General features: G+C 37.3%; 1 protein-coding gene across 6 annotated transcripts in view; it reads right to left on the minus strand.

Annotated features, from left to right (window-relative positions):
* The window catches only part of HIVEP1 (HIVEP zinc finger 1), a 134069-nt gene that overhangs the window by 2131 nt on the left and 112597 nt on the right, over positions 1-19341 (minus strand). For all 6 annotated transcript variants that reach the window (XM_074335228.1, XM_074335227.1, XM_074335229.1 and 3 more), the window contains one exon: positions 1189-1691. In XM_074335228.1, coding sequence (XP_074191329.1) covers positions 1189-1691 — 503 coding nt within the window. The remainder of the gene's footprint in view (positions 1-1188; positions 1692-19341) is intronic.

The following is a 19341-nucleotide window of genomic DNA, read 5'->3' on the forward strand; positions in this document are numbered from 1 at the left end:
ACAGCTCCACTCTATTTTAGACATTAGGAGTTATTAAGAAATTGAGGTATTAGTTGGCCATGAGTATCAACTCGGGGAAAAATTAACTGGAGAATTATTCCTGTACGAAATAAAGAGTATCATTAATAAAAAGATTTGTAATTGTTCATTTGTATGGTCATTCATCCATAAGTTTATGGAATATCTACTGAAAACCAGATTTCCAGGCACTGGCAGGTATATGAGAGATTTGGGGACAGGGAAGCTTCGAGCACAGGTGAAATATGAAAGAAATGAAATGTCATTAATAGGGATAAATCTTGCCTATCCTGCCACCCAAGATTATCATCTAAGTAGTACTAGCTTTTCCTTGATAATATCTATATTATAGAGCTACATTAATTTACATGCTACTTTAATTTAAATATCAATGTAATTCAAGTATATTAATTTAGGGTAGAATATAGAAATCCAAGCTTCCAAACTTTAAGACTTTTTTTCTCCAGTGTTACCTAGTAAACCAACATCTGCCACATTTAGAAATAAATCCTAGTGCAACTGTCAATACATACTAGTGGTCAGAGAACTGTCAATGAGAGAAGACTGGATTCTTCACAGGTGTAAAAGCAGGGACTCATTCACAGCGCCCTGCGGGTGACTTCCCAGTGTGGCTCCGAGCTAGTTCTTGGGCAAGAAGCTTCCCCAAGTTGCCACAGCAATTCGATCATTCAAGCAAAGTAAACTACATGATTCATTCTGGGGCTCACATTAACTTTGCCGTAGAAACTAGGAGCTGTTTTGCCAACAGGGACAAAGTGTAAAATGTGTGGATGATCTACTGCAAACCCATCGTATCAATGCCAGTGGAAAAACAACTCGGAGCAGCCACGGGATAAGTGAGTCTCAGATTCTTGTTCTCAATAGGCACACACGTATTTTTTTTCACAATATTAAAAAAAGCAAATAATAATAAGTGAGTCTATTTTGAAAGACCTGTTTGGTTCTTTCACAGATTTATAATACGATATGTGAACGCTGATTAAAATACCTAACAAGGATCCAAAGGACATAAATATTTTTGTCCTTAAATAAAACAAAACAAAAAAAGCTTAAACAAACTGATTTAGCCGTGAATGAAAAACTTAAGTACATTATTTTCTTAAGCCATTAGGCTCCCCATACTTAACAGGAAAACAACAAACCATTTACCTGCGTTAAAGCCTTTCTAGCCACAGAGCTCAGAATTTCTTCTGATTCAGGGTAGTCTACAGACATGTGATGACATGGGGAGGTGGGGGCAGCCTCAGGTGACCTGGAAGCATCTGTAGGAGCAGTTGTTTCATCTTCGTCTTGTGCAGCGTGTTGCCTGGTCCTCGCCGGCATCTCTGTCTTCCTGCCGTAGTCGGACTGCACTGTGCTAAGTACGGTCATCTTGGTGGGCAGCGCTCTGGGCAGGACGTCCATTGGGTCTGTGTGGAGCCCAGAAAAGCAGTCGGTAATCCTGCTGTCCTCGTCAGCACTCACGGAGTCCTGCAGGCCGCTTCGGGACGGCACGTGCTGCGGGCTGGCTGTGACGGAGGGGGCTGCCGACAGGACCGACTCAGCCTGGCTGTCTTCATCCTCATCCTCATTTTCATTATCATCCTCATCCCCGCCATCAGATTCTTCAAGATCGTATCCAGACCGCTCAGAACTGAATCTTTGTTTTTCATCTAATAGAAACAACCAAGAGGGTGTGTTATAAAATGTTTTACAACTGGACAAATGCAATCATTTTTTACTTTTTTACAAGCTTGGCAATACTGTGAGAAATATGGAAGACGGGGACTCTACCCACAGACGGCCTACAGTTTAGTTGAGGAGAATGACATGGGGAAGAACGAATCGGTCCAGCAGGATGAGAGCAGTGAGGCACTACCAGAGCGGCACGCAGGGCAGGCTGTGTTGGTGTAGAACATGAACTAAGTCTTGAAAAAGCAGACAGGCAGAGGGTGATGTAAAAAGAAAATCAGAAATAAAGACCTCAAATATCATACTTGTAAAATCCCCCAAAGCAGACTACACTATATTTAAAAATTTAAGAGGTCAATACAATTCTTTCCCTGAGTTCTTTTTCTCTATTTCTTTGTATTTTCCTCTTACTGAACCAAAAAACCCCCAAACAAACAAACAAAAAAACACAACTAATGGCATTTCACATTTATAAGCAAAATTATTCTCCTTAATACTTAAATAGTATTTTAGACAAGTTTCCATTGCCCCCTGAGTAGTAATATGCTCTAACATGTAAGCCTCCTTCTACTATTTTTTTACTTAGAGAGGTGCTAAATTTTCCCATCAATTTTTTTTTTTTTCTATGATGATTCTACCCTCTTCTCACAGGAAGGGGAACATTAACTAAAAGTCCTTTTATAGCAGCAGCATGTCATGTGAGATTGTGTGTAACAAAGGATATTCAAGATGGTCCAGGGAACAGTTTCAAAACTCTATGCTCATAACCTTATCTATTCAAAATCTTGCAAAATTAGAGGCTGTTTCCCTTAGAAATGTAATAAACTTTAAAAAATTTAATGGAAAAAAAACGCAAAACACCTACCCCAATTCTTTTTCACTGAGCTATAAATGAAGAAAATATCAGACCATGTTCAACTTAGCTGTGATACATTCTGCATTTACACTACATTTTTGAAGAGAAAAAAATGTAAACAGAGAAATAGGCAATTGGTATATTTCCTGGCTTTCCCAAATGGTCTGTGTATTAATTTATTTTACTACTTTTTCTATATTATGAAGTTCTTAGGAAAAGGTCTTAAAGGACTGACACCAAACATTTGAAGGTGATTATTTCTAGGACAGAACAGACTAGAACTTTTATGTTGTTTATCTCAAGCATGTGATACTTTAATAATTAAAATAGTCAAAGATAAAAATATGCATTTAGGTTCCTTTAATACATGATTTCATAAGCTTTTTGTTTTAAGAGTTGTACTATTTTGCTGTAAAATAATAAATAAAATAATACCAACTTATTGAGTTCTACCAGGTGCCCTTGCTGGAGATACAATGGGTGATTTCTGGGTAAATGTCCGGACTCCGGCCTCAAAGATACCTACTTCTCTTATACACTGTCTGATACTGAAATTCTAAAATTAGAGAGTCATTCCCAATTTGTTTTGAATTTGCCACATCAGTGCCAACTCAGATATATTTTTAGAGACACTTTTTCTTTTAAAGCGGAAAGGGAAAAAAATAAAAATTAAAAAAAAACCAGCAGAAACTAGATGACTGGGATAACAGGTCGTGGAGAGGGAACTAATTTCATTAAAAGTCAACCCTGCTACAAAGTCTAACTGGGTGGAATTTGCTTTCCCTTAAAACTATTACTTTTGTTTTTAAAGAGCAAGCCTAACTAAATTTACAACTTTTCCCAAACCCACCATAAAACTCCGTTCTCAGATAATCAAATAGCCCAAACTCTAAGCAGAGACGGTTTCTGTAAAGAGAGAAGTCAAGGCTTGCATCATCAGGGGTAGAGGCAACAGGACAATGGCCAATGGAAGTCAGCTCAACAGCTGACAGACTAGTTAGAGCCGTGTGGGCTGGAAGGATTGCGTGCATCCTCTGGAGCTCATTCTCGTCAGGCTCGACGCCATGAACCCACACGAACTCAAACAGACGAGAACTAAATGTCTGCTGTGGTCCAGATCTGGGGCAAGGGGACCAGTAGCCATATAGGACGGGCAAGTAATTCCACCTGGATCCATCTCCCCTCTCGCCACCATAGAAGAAAACCCTTATCCTGTAAAGGAAGGACAACAAGAATGGCTGCTGTCAGGACATAGGTGCAAACTCACTGCAGTGAGGGAAGGGAATGAACAGGAGAAATAACACAGTTCTCCTCCTTGAGGAGGAACAGATTACCAGCTGAGTCCACCACAACAGCTGGAGGACGGGTAGAGGAAGGAAAGGGCCACAGCCCAAGAACACGGAGCATGTAGGAGACCGAGGCTGGATCAGAGCAGTGATGGCATACCATCTCCTCCTCAGCCCCTAATGCCAAGCTAAAGAGCATTAAATGACTGCTAACAGCAGACTACTGCTGGGAGATGAAAGAACCAGAATGTGTAGAGTGACCCTGTGAAGCACTCTGCAAAGGGAGGACCTAAAACTAGAACTGAACAGGCACCGCTCTGCTCATCCATCTCCACACCAAACACAAGGTATCGCCACAGGAATGTGAAGCCTCTGGTGTGCGAAGGGTAGCCATAGCAACAAGCAATCTCTCAAACCCAGTCCAAGTCTAACTAGAAAAACTCCCACCCTAAAGGGCTAGCAGAAGGAAAGGTATGCCCATTACCAGGCATAAAAGCTATTTACATTAGTCTGTACTGTCTTGTACAAGATGACCAGCTTCCAACAACAACTACACGGCATACAAAAAGGCAACGAAAAAAACATTCTCAAAAAAGGCAGTCAGAACCACTCAATATGACATAGATGTTACAACTGTCAGAGAATTTAAAATAATTATGATTAATACGTCAAAAGTTCTAATGGGAAAGGAGGACAACATACACTATCAAATGGGAATTTTAGCTGAGATATGCAAACTACAAAAAATAATGAAATGAAATTCTGTAAGTGAAAAATATAGTAACAATGACAAACAAGAAAACTATCAAACTCAGAATTCTATCCCCATTGAAAATAATCTTCAAAGATGAAGAGAAATACAGACTTTCTTAAAAAAACAAATTGGGATTCATTGCCAGCAGACCTACTTGACAGTAAATGCTAAAGAAATCTCTTTAGGCAGAGAGAATATGGTAGCAGCTGGGAACTGGAGCTACACAAATAATGAAGAGCATCAGAAATAGAATAAATGAAGATAAAAGTATTTCTTTTTTATTTTAAATTGCTTACTCTACAAGACAACTGAATGTTTATAGCAAAATAGTAATAATGTACTGTGTGTGTATAGCATACATGTAAATACAAAAGATGGAACACCAATAGCACAAAGAATGGAAAGAATTGTGAATGTATTGTTATAAAGTCTTTACACTACATGTAAAGCAATATTATATTATTTGAAAGTAGACAACTAATTTTTTTTAAAGGTAGAAATAACAAGTCAGTAGAGGAGGTAAAATAGAATCATAAAAATGCTCAATTAAGACATACAAAAAGGAAGACAAAAAGTGAAACAAATGGAAAACAGCTAGCAAGATGGTAAGTTCTAATCCAACTACATAAACATTAAAAGGAATGGTCTAATACATGAATTAAAACACAGAGATTGCCAGACTGGATAAAAAAGCAAGTCCCAGGTATATACTTTGTACAAGAAATCCATTTTATACAGAAAGACATAGATTGGAAGTGAAGTTTGAAGAAAGATACACCTTAAATAATTAACTAAAACAAAGCCAAAAAAATTCTATACTAATATCAGACAAAGTAGACTTTAGAACAAGGAATCTTATTAGGGATAAATAGGAACATTATATAATGATAAAGGACTTAACTCTCTTTGAACATATTAACTGTGCAGCAACTAACCAGAGCTCAACAAAAATAAGGCTAAAGCTGAAAAAAATGGAATAAATCCATAAACACAATTGAAGACTTCAATACTCCACTCTCAGTAACTGATGAAATAAGTATTTAGAAAATCAGTAAGAACACAGAAAACCTGGAAAACACTATCCAACAACTAGATGAAAATTAAAATACAACAGTCAAAATGTGTGGAATGCAGTTAAAACAGTGGTTAGTGAAAAATGTATTATATTAAATACTTTTATTAGAAAATACGAATGGTCTCAAATAAATAATCTAAGTTCTCACTTTTAGAAATTAGAAAAAAGATAAAACTAAATAAACCCAAAGCAAAGAAAGGGAAGGAAATAATAAAGGTGAAAACAGAAATAATATTGACAAAAGAAAAATAAAGCTAATGAAACCAGAAGCTGGATCTCTGAAACACAATCAATGAAACTGATAAACCTCTAGTAATAGTTGCCGAGAAAAAAAGAAGATAAAATTACAAACATTAGATGAGAAAGAGGAGATATATCACTACAGACCCTAAAACATTAAAAGGATAAGAAAATCTATGAAAAACTCTACACCCTCCTAATAATGAACAACTGAAATTCAAGTACAATGCTATTTATAACAGAACCAAAACAATGAAATATTTAGGTTAAAATTTAAAACGTACAGGATCTGTACGTTGAAAATTATAAAACACTGTTTAAAGAAATCAAAAAGATATACCATATTCATAGACTGGAAGTCACAATATTATTTTTCCCGGTTTAATGTAACAGATACAATTCAAAAACAAAAACTCACAAGCATTTTGCAGATATTGACAATGTGATTCTACAATATCTATGGAAAAGAAATGAGAATACCCAAAACAATTTTGAAAAAGGAGACAGTATGGTATTGAGAAAAGTATAGACATACAGGAGCAACAGATCAGAAGACAGAGTTCAGAGATTAAAAAACCACGCAGCTATAGTGAAATAAACTTTGACAAAGGCAATTCCATGAAAAAAGAAATAATCTTTCCAGCATATGGTGAAGAAACAAATGGACAGCTACATACCAAAACAATGAACATTGATACATACCTTACAGCTATTATCGTAACTCCAAATAGAGTATAGACCTAAATGTAATATATAAAACTATACAACTTGTCCAAGAAAACTGTAGAAATCTATGTGACTCGGGTTAGACAAAGACTTCTTACACATGATACTGAAAGTACAATCAATACAACAAAAATTGATAAACTGGGATTTATTAATATTTTTTGCTCTGAGGAAGACACTGTAAAAGAGACTAAGACAAGCCACAGACTGGGAGAAAAACATCTGCAAATCACATTTCTGACAAAGGGATTATATTCACAATATATAAAAAGCTGTCAAAATTCAACAATAAGAAAACAAACAACCCACTTTAAAAAATGGGCAAAATTTCTGAATAGACACCTCACTGAAGAAGCCATGTGGAAGGCAAACAACACATGAAAAGATGCTCAACTTCATCCATCATGAGAGAAATGAAAATTACAACCACAATGCAATACCACTACACACCTATTAGAATATTTTCTTTAAAATGTGCTAGTGAGGTTGCAGAACAACTGGATTCTCATGTATTACTGACAGGAATGTAAAATGGTATGGCCACTTTGGAAAACAGTTTGACAGTTCCTTATAAAACTAAATGTTCATCAACCCAGAGACTCCACCCCTAGTATCGAATGGAGAAATGGAAACTTATATTCACATAAAAATCTGTACATGAATGTTTAAGCAAATTTATTCATAGTTGCCGAAAACTAGAAGTAACCCAGATGCCTTTCAACGGGTCAGTGGATAACAAACTCCTGCACATCAACACAATGGGTGACTACTCAGCAACAGGAAGGAAATGAACTACTGACTCACAACGACATGGATGAATCTTACATGAATTTTGCTAAGTGAAAGAAACCAGATCCCCAAAAGCTACTTCTTGTATGATCCCTTTCATATGACATTCTGGAAGACGCAAAATGATAGAGTGAAAAAGAGACCAGTGGTTGTTAGGGGTTGTTGGGTGGGGAAGCAATTAAAAGGGAGTGGCATGGGGAATTTTGGGGGGTCGGGGGGGTGAAGGAACTGCTCTGCATGCAGCGGTGGGAGTGCATGTACAATTTTATGCATTTGTCAAAAACCAAGAACTATGCACCACAAAGTGAATTTTACTGTATGGAATAAAAACATAATGAATGAGGATGTGGGGGGAATTGAACATGAAATGCAAGCTGAGACAGATGACTAACTAAAGGGCAAATGAACCACGTAACCACACTGAAGGGGACGGGAAGAAAGGTCCCGACCTAGGTCCCTTGACTGGATACTGTGAAGGCTGAAGACGAAAACAACTACACATACACACTGTACTGTAATTGTAAATTTGTTTTTCACCGGTGGGTTAGGATTTCTGAAAGTAGTCTACTGGTATACTAGAGTTGAATAAGTTATGTCCACATATTGCAGATGAGAAGCCGTTTTTTCATTGTAGGTGAAATAAAAAGAAGGAAATGGAGAAGGCTAGAATAAACTTTACGTTGTTGAACTGGAATTGGAACTATCAGTATGAACTCATGTTTTCATTTATATATGACAGCTTAAAAGAAAAAAAAAGATGAGGCCATCGAAGGGCTCAGGAACAGACCTCACAGAACTCTCGATGGCCAAGGAGAACTTGGGCTATACAATAAGTAACGATAGTACCGGATTATAACCCAAAGGATAAAATACACATCCTTGAATTCATACTAATATAAATGAATACATGGATGAATGCACGAATGGAAAAACGGTAACTTCCTTACAGGAAAATTCCAGTTAATAAATTAGACCACCACGGTAATACTGACCACAGGCAAGATCCATCAATGTATAAACAGGATATTGGCATTGTCTCAAAGTATCTCCCATAAATATTTAATATTTTTAAAGGCAAAAACAGTAAATTTACAGTGTAGAGTCCTGGCAGCCATCACCTTAGCCAAGTAATGAAGGTTAACATGACCAACAATAAATACTGACATAACATACCCCTGATACGATGTGCTAAGGAAAGCACATCATCCTATGATCCTTTCCCAATGACACACAACCTCAATCCAATTATGAATGTTTCCCAAATTGGGAAACATTCTACAAAGTAACTGATCAGTACTCTCTAAAAGTGTCAAGGTCATGAAAGATAAGAAAGGCTGAATGTGTACTGGAGGAGTCTAAGGACCCGTGACAACTAAGTGCAACGTGGGATCGTGGAATGAGATCCTGTGACAGAAAAAAGGACATCAGTGGAAAAGATGGTGAAATCCAAGTAAACTCTGCACTCGAGTTAGTAATATTGAGTTGAGGTTAATGTCTTAGTGCTGCCAAACGTTCCATGGTTAGGTAAGATGCTAACCTAAGAGGAAGCTGGGTGAATCATACACAGGAATTCTCTATACTAGTTTTGCAACTTTTCTGTAATCTTTTTAAAAACGGCATTAAAAAAAACCAACTATTTGCCAGTGCTCCAGGGTCTATATTTTACCCTCCTGACACCAATATGCGGTCTCGTTCCACAGCTCCCTCCCTGCTGTCCTTACATTCATCAGGACTTCTCTTTCTGATAAGCGCTCTTCTTTCCTATTGTTTAATCGGAAACTGTTAATTCTTGAAACCAGTTCCAACACTTCCATTGATTAATTTGAAAGAGGAAATTTCTCCAAAATATACTTCCCTATATATGTGTTTAACATTTTTACCACTTAAAACTGTTCTTCTTTTGTATCTTGTACCTATTTTTGCATTTCTTATTCAATGGTACATATAATGACTAAATGGCTCTACCCCACGTCTCACCATCTAGACTCTAAGGGAACCTGGCTTAGTACTACATACAGACCAATACTATTTGATCATAACGAAAACAAAGACTAATTAAGAACCCGACTTCTTCTCACACAACAATTTAAAAAATGAAAAATGCAGTTAATTAGTGTTGAACCCACAGCTCACAAGAGGCAGAGCCAAGATTCAAACCCAAGTTTGCCTGTCTCCATAGTTTATGCTAAACATTCCACATTCATATGTCACATTTGAAAAATGTAACTGTAGAATGATCTGAAAGGTCAATAATAAATTATAGTCAATAAGCTAGCTTATAAACATGCATGAGTTGAATGTTTATAGGTACAGACATTGAAAGCTTCATATAATTATTTGATTATGAAGAGAACACATAAAATTCAATTCCCAAGAAGAACGTAAATAACTGAACCTTTTCAATCTCACAGGAAATACACTGGATAACTGAGTATTATAGTAACTACAGACATTTAAGAATAGTTATGTTATAAATCTTTTAAATTTTCTATTATATACGTTGACAGGTTCTACAACTTGAAGCAAACGACTCATAACAAAACCAATTTCACCATAAGCTGATAGAGATAAACAAGAGTTAAATTCCTATGACATCTCATCAATGTTGTAATGATGTTATCTGAGGACCTGCTTTGTGTATGTGTGTATAAATTTTCAGTGTGTATAATTTATGAGAATTTAAAAAGAACACCATGTACTTTTTAATGGAGAAGGAAGTAAAACTATTTGGCTTCATTTTAATCCTACTTTGCCTTGATCATACCAAGTTTCAGGGTGGTAGTTATGACGGGTGGGAAGACATATGGAGTGGCTTCCCTGGACTTTCTTTCTCTCTGGACAGAGCCACATGCCTCCAGTCTGGAAATGACTTAAGAGGGGCTGGGTTCCTTTCTATAATTTTCCTTCACCGAGATAATAACGTTTTTTTTCTCGGCATGCATTAAGTCTGGACGCTCCTGAAGGGAAAGATCACTGTTCAAGTTTGGAAACCTGCAAATGAATTTGGGACCATCACATATTTGTTAATCGGGGTTAATATTCTGGGGTGACAGAAAAATAGATTAAAATGGAGAGTTTATATGAACATGATACAATGGAATCCTTTCAAATATCCACAGCACCAAAACAAAGCCCAGACAACCCTGCTCTCTGGGTTTATACTAGTAAGAGTTCTTTCCTATTACTTTGCTCTCCCCTTAACCTCTACCCCTGCCCCAAAGACTATCACTACCGAGTCAGAAGTTGTGCTAACAGAAAATCCAGAAAGGAAAAAGCAACTTGTTTATGATTACAATCCAGTGAAGATGAGAAAACAGGCTTGATAACTAATCCAAAAACTTACACTGATGCCTTCATGCTATTGTGCATTTTGCTACTGCATGTTGTTTACCACAGTAACTTCTACAGTGTTACTACACTGAGTACCTCTGAGCACCTGTTACAGCAGGCGACAACTGCACTGCTGGGTACGTGTGGCTCATCGCGTGCTCCCGTGAATGCTTTTACTGGAACACGACCCGGCTCATGCGCTTACATGTTCCATATGGAGCTTTCCCACCAGAACCACGTTAGTGGTTGCAACAGACCGTCAGGCCCACAAAGCCTGAAAACTTTACAATCAGGTCCTTTACAGAAAAAGTTTGCCAATATTTCTACTTTGTTTCATGTTTAAACCTAACCACCACCCTGGGATAGAGCTGAAATCAAACTCATCTTCCAGACACGTTAAGAAACTTACAGAGGGCTAGAAGGCACCAAAGCCAGGCTTTGGAACTGAGTTTTGAAACATTTAGGAGTCCTGTCATTAGTCCAATCAGATCTACTGACTTTTCACTATTATATTGTAATTGTTCTTTCTTTGGCTTGTACAATATAGACTGTAACATTCCAGAAGCGTAAAGCTGTAAGCTGTGACTTATCCCCAGGCACTCCAGAAGAGGCATAAGGAACCTATATACTTGCTTAACAAATTGCGAAATAAATGGCCCTTAAAAGTTCTATTTAATTTACGACCTCGTAGACACATTCTCCACTCATTATAAAAAGTATTTTCCAATACTCAGCATCATTTTACATAAGTGTAAAATTAATTTCTCTAGTTTCTGTGAATTTAAAATCATGATGGAAAAAAAGAGGTATACAGCAGCAATACTGTTTTTCAAAAGTAAATGTTCCAATCAAGTTAGGTCAAACAACTTCCCTAAGGGTGTATTCCAAAAGCGTCTAAGATCAGTCACAGGAACTGCAAGCTGCCCTCCCATCGCTGCCACACAGTGACACCTGCTGGGAGAGTCGCCTCCACAGCAGCACTGGCCCCCCCTTACAGACAGTCAGCAGCACTCACTCCCAGACCAGCAGCATCAGCATTCTTTTGTTGTTGTCGTTTGTCTGTTTTTGTTTTTCTCATGTTTAGAAATATTACTCTGAATTCCAGACAAACAACAGCAACGTGGGGAAACTTTTTTAAAATCACACAATTTCTGCAGTAATGTTTTTTCTTTCTTTTTTAAAGATGAAAACATCATTAAGAACATAATGTGCCAGAGTTTAACGTGTGTTAACTTTAGGAAATAAACCACAAGACTACCATATCTGGGTCATTCTTTAAGGATGTTAATACTTTATTTTAAATATAAATCCTAAGGCCTATTATTGTTTCATATTGTACATGAAAACTTTTCTTAAAAGGAATAATATAGTTTTCTATAAAAATCTCAGTGATAAAAATGTATTCTACAGGTTTTACTGAGAAAGGGTTTGTCAGTATTTTTATAAAAATCACTTAAACTATTTTCCAGGGTCAGTGTGATACAGGTTTTAAATCCTGTGATCCAACATCATCACCTTATACACAGTATCCTAAATACTTCAACTCTAACAAGAATGATGCTTGTAGTAACACTCTGCCGTATTGAATGTTCTGTTTGGCAGCTGAGGGCACATATTAACATTCCTGGCACTGAAGTCCAGCATTCTGATGACAAAAACATTCTTTGGATCAAGGCATGAAAAGCAAATAGCCAGCAGCATGATTTTTGACACAAAAGGTGAAAAAGTATTCACTAATACCCCAGGCACCAGGGGACAAAATTCCAGAGACTATATAATTCTGCATGACAAGAATACAGGGCATGCATGGGCAGCTGGGCTGGAGGGATTTCATGAGCACATACTATCATTACAGCTTGAGTTGCTAGCTTTAAACTAAATGGAAACTTCTTTTAAATGCTAAGTGTCCAAATTTTAATTCCCTCTGCTTAGTTCAAAATAAATGTTTTCCAACATCTCTACATTTCATTCTTTTGAAAATTATAATAGAACGAGAATTCATCTGCAAAAGGAGAAAGTAGGTAGCCATACGCTGTTGCTAAGGGTAGTTAGAAAAATAATTAAGAAGACTGAGGGTCTTTGGGGTCCTTGGTCCTTCATCACACCATTTGCACATTGACCTTGAACAAGCACTCTTTGTCAGGCAGGGAATGTGCACCATATGCTGACCAATGACATCTGGGTATCCGTGGCTGACACAGTAGAGAATGTGTTTAGGGTCCTCAAAAAAAGCAAAGATTGAAGATAACACCAGGAAAAGAACTACTTAAGTTAGACAGGAATAAATCTGGAGTACAACTCTGGTGCGAACAAATAAAATAAGGCAGACATAGAGTAATAACTAATTACAAATAGCATTTAAAAACCTGGACTTTTCCCAGATAGCCATAAACTGACCAAGACATTACCAAATGGTAATGTTTACAAAACAAATATTACGATGGGATACTTCGTAGCAATACTCTCTGGCCTTCAGTGAGCATTTACTAAAACTGTTAAATGAATTAAAAGCTCAAAGATGCCATTTCTTGGTGATGATTATGTGTGTGCTAGATGGAGAAAAGATCAACTAAATGACCAAACCCACAAATTTGTCCTATAAATCTAAAAACACTATCCTTAGGTTTCTGGGTGCTGTTCTACCAAGTCTGGGGCTAGATTTAGCATCTTGTCTCCCAAATAACACCCTGGTGGTTATTTTCTTTAATATATTTACCACATGTCCCAGATGTCTGAGATCATCAAGATTTAAATATATGTAGCAAGTTCTTCATATCCTGTTAGCATTGATTCGGTATATTTGTGACTTTCATAAAGTGTGCCAATTATTACCGTTCTTTTTATGGTACTGAAGGACTCCATTACTGAAATAATATGAAGTGTGGCTATCAAAAATACTTAGGAATTTTATTCAGCATGCTCTAGAAGTGTCACAAATTGTCACATTATTCAAGACAATGTTTTATAGTACGGGTTTCCTAAAAGATATGTGGCTCCTGAATTTGGCTACTTATTTTTCTTTAATCACTGCATTATTTAGTTGGCGTCTGTAACCGATCAGCATAATTAAAGGACAAATTTCAACAGTGTTTAGGACAACCTAGGGGATAAAGGATATTCCATTGATGGTGTTTTTTGTTGTTTCAGACTTTCACTTTCCCTGTAGCTAAACCAGATGTCCCCTGGTAAGTGCAGTTTTGAGGCATAATGAAAGGCGTCGGAAAGCCACTATAATCATTACCTTTGGGAATGAAAGTAAGGAAGCAAACTGTGACGACTGCTGTGGCACCTGAATGTTTACTTGCAGCAAAATGGAACTCCAGCGTGGCTTCTGGGAGCGGACTGTGCACTGGGCTTCCTATCAGGTTTATGTTAGATTAAGTATATGAGAAACGGTATTACAACCCCAGGATATCACAAAGCATTTCATAAAACTGTTCACCACACGAGCAAATTATATGTGAAAAGACCGTACATTGCATAATGCAATTTTATCATTCATTTTCATTTATTGGGCCAATAAAAGGGAGAATACACTGTCAGAAAGGAATCTGGATATGGGTAGAAGATCCTATGTGTCGGCTGAAGTCTCAGAAAGAACCACTATGAGCGTGGTTGTTGAGATGGGACCTGTGTGATCAGGGAGGTGGGGAAACTCCAATGGGCGAGGAGGAGGCTGGCAGGAGAACCCAGCACGTAAGAGCACTGGAAACTGACCAGCGTCCAAACCCCAGTGCTTTGTTCTACCAGTAGATGCACGCTTTAAAACTTAAAACTATAATACTTGAACATATTTATCCTCCTTTCTAATTTTTTAAGTGTCACTTCGCCTACTACTCATCTAAATGAAACACTTCGTAACATGCTGCTACTCCTTGTAACATCTATCTTTATGGAACTGATAAGGGCGAGGTTTTAAAACATACACAGAAACATTAAAGTAGGAATAAATCAAGTCCTTATCTTTTATGATAGTCTATTCCATGAAGAAAACTCTACCACAGTGATGATGGGACAGAGCAGAAATTAATTCCAGGGGAAATAATGTTCCCTAATTTAATAAATGAAGAGCGGTATTTCTAAGTTATTCATCACACCTTTATACATATACAGACAAAAATGGATGTCACAAGGGAAAAACTGTACCAGACTTCCCACCCAAACTTGTAAACCCCACAAGGTGAAGAATGAGGGATGTTGAAGCACTGAGGTACTTTGTTTATAAAAACACCCTTCCAGAACAAGATTTCTGTGCTATGGTACTATTCTTGCTGCTGCTGAATGGAACTGTCCACTCAACGAAATCATGCTTCTTTGAATCATTATTGTCTAAATTCCCACCATAAAATAAAACAGAAAGAGGGGGGAAAAACCCGCAGCAATGAAAATTCCAGGGTCATAGATTATGTAAAAGCTCTATCTATCATCTTTTGATTCGTTTCAAAAATATTTGAGAAAATAATCTGAGTTAAAAATCAGAAATACATGGGTCTAAAGAGGCAATGGCCTTAAATGATACCAAAAAAAGTCAGACTTTCTTAATAAAAGGAACACTATACATGTCACTGAACGTTTACAAGAATACAAACATTAGAAAATCCTATCTAGGAGATAATGGTTTTCAAGTGTCCAAAAATCAAGAAATTGGTATAAACTGCCACAGCAGAGACTGATTACACATAGGATAAGTAAGTCTAGTTTAAACCTGGAATGACTGCTTCCCCTGCTAAAGCTCCCTTGCACAGTATGACCTGCTCACCACCCTGTCCCCGCGTACGCCCTGTCCAACCCTCTCGTCTTGTCCCACTTACACTCTTGATGCCCTGCTCTTCTTGCCCAATCTCCGCACTTTTGCTCAAACAACTCCCTCAGTCCCTTACCCTACCCCTTCATCAATGCCTTTGGAAAAGAAGCAATACATGGATCAATAAATCCCTCCCCTAACTGCCGGGATACACTTAGTCAGCCATGTGCAACCATCTAGGCCATCACTGCTCCTTCCCTGCTGCCGGCTTTCAGAAGTGACTCCTGCCCAGTCTGAGCGCACGCCAACTCCACAGCCACAGGCGAGGGGCTCCCTGGGGCTGGGACTGCCCCTTCCCAACTGTGCTGAGGTGCTAAGCAAACACATGAAGGGATCTGAGAGAGAAGAAGCTTTTCTTCTCAGGAACTACTGAAGAAAAAAGAACAGGTTTTTATCAAGCTGGAGCGATCATTACTGAGCATGCGAAAATGGAACAGTCAGATAAATGATCTTCAAGTCTTTTGAGCCAGTGACCAAAAAAGAAGAAATTATCAAACGAATGCCTTTACCACTTTAACAATATGTCTATCAACCGTGGCCATATTACATAACCACTATTTATAGGTAAAGGCATTAAAATAAATATTGTATTATAGCTTCCACTTGATTTTAGTGAAGGAATTTACTGGTTAACTAATGCATCAAATTCTAAAACTAACCTTGAATTATTTGCTGACAGACTATGGGTCATGTGCTCGCAGTCACCCATTCCATCCACAACTGTACCGGTACTACCTACTAGCTGCCAGGCACAACCCTAGGAGCTGAATAGAATCCCTGTCCTCACATCTGGGAGCCGGAAGTGCTATCGTGGAAAATAAAGACAGGATAGAAGGGCATAAGTAATGCTTGCAGTAAGAGAGTGAGGTGTTTGTTTTGTTCTGAAATAGCTTCAGGACGTCCCCTGATAAGGAGATGTCTGAGTTGAGAAGCACACTGAGGAGATGATGGGATACGTCTTGCAGTAGCTGGCAGAGGGCATTCCAAAGACAGGAAACAGTACACAGGTGAGACAGGGGCCGGCAGGGTGTGTGTGATACAGAGCGAGGAGATCAGTGTAGCTGCAGGTGAGTGTGAGCAAGGGAGGCAGGAACAGGAGAAGAGTTTCCGAGAAATGGTGGTGAGAAGGGTAAGTGGGCTGCGGAGCTCAGGGTACAGTAGATCATTGCTCTGAAGGAGACAGGAAACCGCTGGAGGATTTTAAGCAAAGTAATGACATGATTAAAAAAACAACAACACTTCGGCTGTTGTGTTGAAAACGGTCTGTAAAGGGGCTGGAGTTGGACCACAGAGACCAGTCGGGAGCTACTACAAGCAATGTGGTAGAGATGGTAGCTTTGACCAGGGTCAGTGGCAGAGGTAGTTAAAAGTGGTTGGGTTATGAATACATTTTGAAGGAAGAGCAGAAAGGTAATCTGGTGGATACTGAAAACAAAATGAGGGCATCAAGGATGACGTCAAGGGTTTTGGTCTTGCCCTGGAAGGATGGGAGAGGGCCATAGGGGAAGCGTGCTTCTTGGAGTAAGAGGTAAGTCAGGAGTTCAGGCAACGTCAAACCTGAAATGCCTATTAGACATCCAAGTGGAGATGGTACGTAGGCAGACGGTTATGTAATTTTGCAGAGAATATGGGAATCATCAGCATAAAGCCAGGACGCTGGGTGAGGATACCTAGAGTGCGCAGGCAGAAAAGACACTAGAGACCACAGCCATGGGGAGATGACAGAGAAGTCACCAAAAGAGAAGAATAGCTAGGATATTCTAGGCTAGTGTTAGACATGAAAATAGTATACCCTCCAGGCACACAGCATCACACTACAAGCTTCTAGGTATTTCCCCCTATAAATAGGGCCATTTGAAAAATTATTAAGCAAAATCCCATCTGTCACTATCATCAATTTACTGGAATGAAACTTCTTGTTAAACAACAAGACTCAATTTTGGGATAATAATCAAGAAAACATAAATAAAGACAGCAGACTATCATCCATCAAATTGGTCCAAAATTTAAACTCTTACAATATTAGGTATAGTTAAGGGTATGTAGAAATGGAAAGTCTTCTGGAGAAAAATTTTAAATTACAAAGCAAAATTAGTTTTCTAGGTATCTTCATATAAGGTGGTACTGTTTATGCAAATTAAAAACAAACATAAACAAAACCATACATATACTACTCATAGATACATACAAAACCCTTAAATGTAGTTAGTGTTTGCCTCTGGGGTGGAGTGACTGGCAGTGATAGGTAAGGAAAACACCTAAGGTGTAATGCCTTACTCAGCTTGTTTTTTTTCAAATATACATTGAATTTATGAAAGACCTGAAATAGGTGAGAAAATATTTCTAATCATCAATTCTAGTATGAATACATGAGTTCATATAATAAAACTTTGTAATCCTTTCGGATTTAAAAAACTCTCAAAATATTTTTTAAAGCACAAAAGAGAATAAAAGGAAAACAAGACAATTTGTTTAAAACAACAATGTTTACTACATTTATACCTACATTCCAAGTCTATAATAAAGCAAAAGTAGAGGAATAGATTTTGTTGGCATGTTAATAAAGAATTACTAGGCCTCTAGCATAACATTGAACTTGGCAAAATCCATCTACATGCTGCAATTCAATTTTCAGAAAAAAATGAAATAACTTTCAGTACACTACCCATAAATACAGTAATTGAAAAAAAAATAAACACACACACAAAAAAACAGGTAAAATTACCCAGTTTTATCAGAAGATCTAATCTGAATAGGAAAGTAGGCTCTAAAGTTTGAGTTATAATCAAAGACTGGCATCAAATGCTTCTGGAATGACATGAGAAATACTAAAATGAATGGATAGATATCTAAGTCCATCAGTCAGTCAGCCAATCTAAACAATCATGATAATTAATGGAAACCATACTTAATTCTCCTTTCAAATTTAGGATATTAGTACTACTTTCCTTTAACAAATTAAAAGGTTTCTACAGACACTTTAATTTTTTATAAGATTCATCTTCTTAAAGAAGTAAAACATATAAGAATATACATAATAATACCTTTGACAATCACACATTTTTTCAGACATCAGTATTTCATACTGTAACCTCTACTTTGGGCTTTTTATAGTCTGTGGGTAACAAATATACTTGCTGAAACTGTTACTAATTTTTCCTAGGTTTTTACTTCTGAATTGCTCAACATAACAGCAATCAAGCAAATAAATAGTGATTTTTTTTTTCACTTGAAATGTTATGGTAGTTAATTTACTACATGATTACTAAGAGAAGAAAATAAATCTCATAAACTATATTAAAAGTAAATTACAGACGAATTAATTTTATTAAATGTGTATCTTTAAACAAACACAATGACACAGAATTAAATTCCTAGCAATTAAAAAATCAGCTTTTATATGTGGAATCTTAAAAAAAAACACTAAACCCGTAGAAAGAGATCAGAGTTGTGGCTACCAGAGGCAGGTGCTGAGGGGAGAAGAAATTGCAGAAAGGTAGTTAAAAGGTTCAAAGTTCCGACTATAAGATAAATAAGTACCAGGGTTCTAATGTAAAGCATGATGACTATGGTTAACACTGCTATATGATATATATGAAAGTTATTAAGAGAGTAAATCCTAAGATTTCTCATCACAAAGAAAAATTTGTTTTTCCTTTTTTTTTTCTTTCTTTTTTTATTGTATCTGTATGAGATGATGAATGCTAATGAAACTTACTGTGTGATCATTTCACAATATATGTAAGTTATACCAATGTACTGTACATCTTA

Source organism: Rhinolophus sinicus, linkage group LG06 (assembly GCF_036562045.2).
Source record: "Rhinolophus sinicus isolate RSC01 linkage group LG06, ASM3656204v1, whole genome shotgun sequence".
Classification (NCBI taxonomy): Eukaryota; Metazoa; Chordata; class Mammalia; order Chiroptera; family Rhinolophidae; genus Rhinolophus; species Rhinolophus sinicus.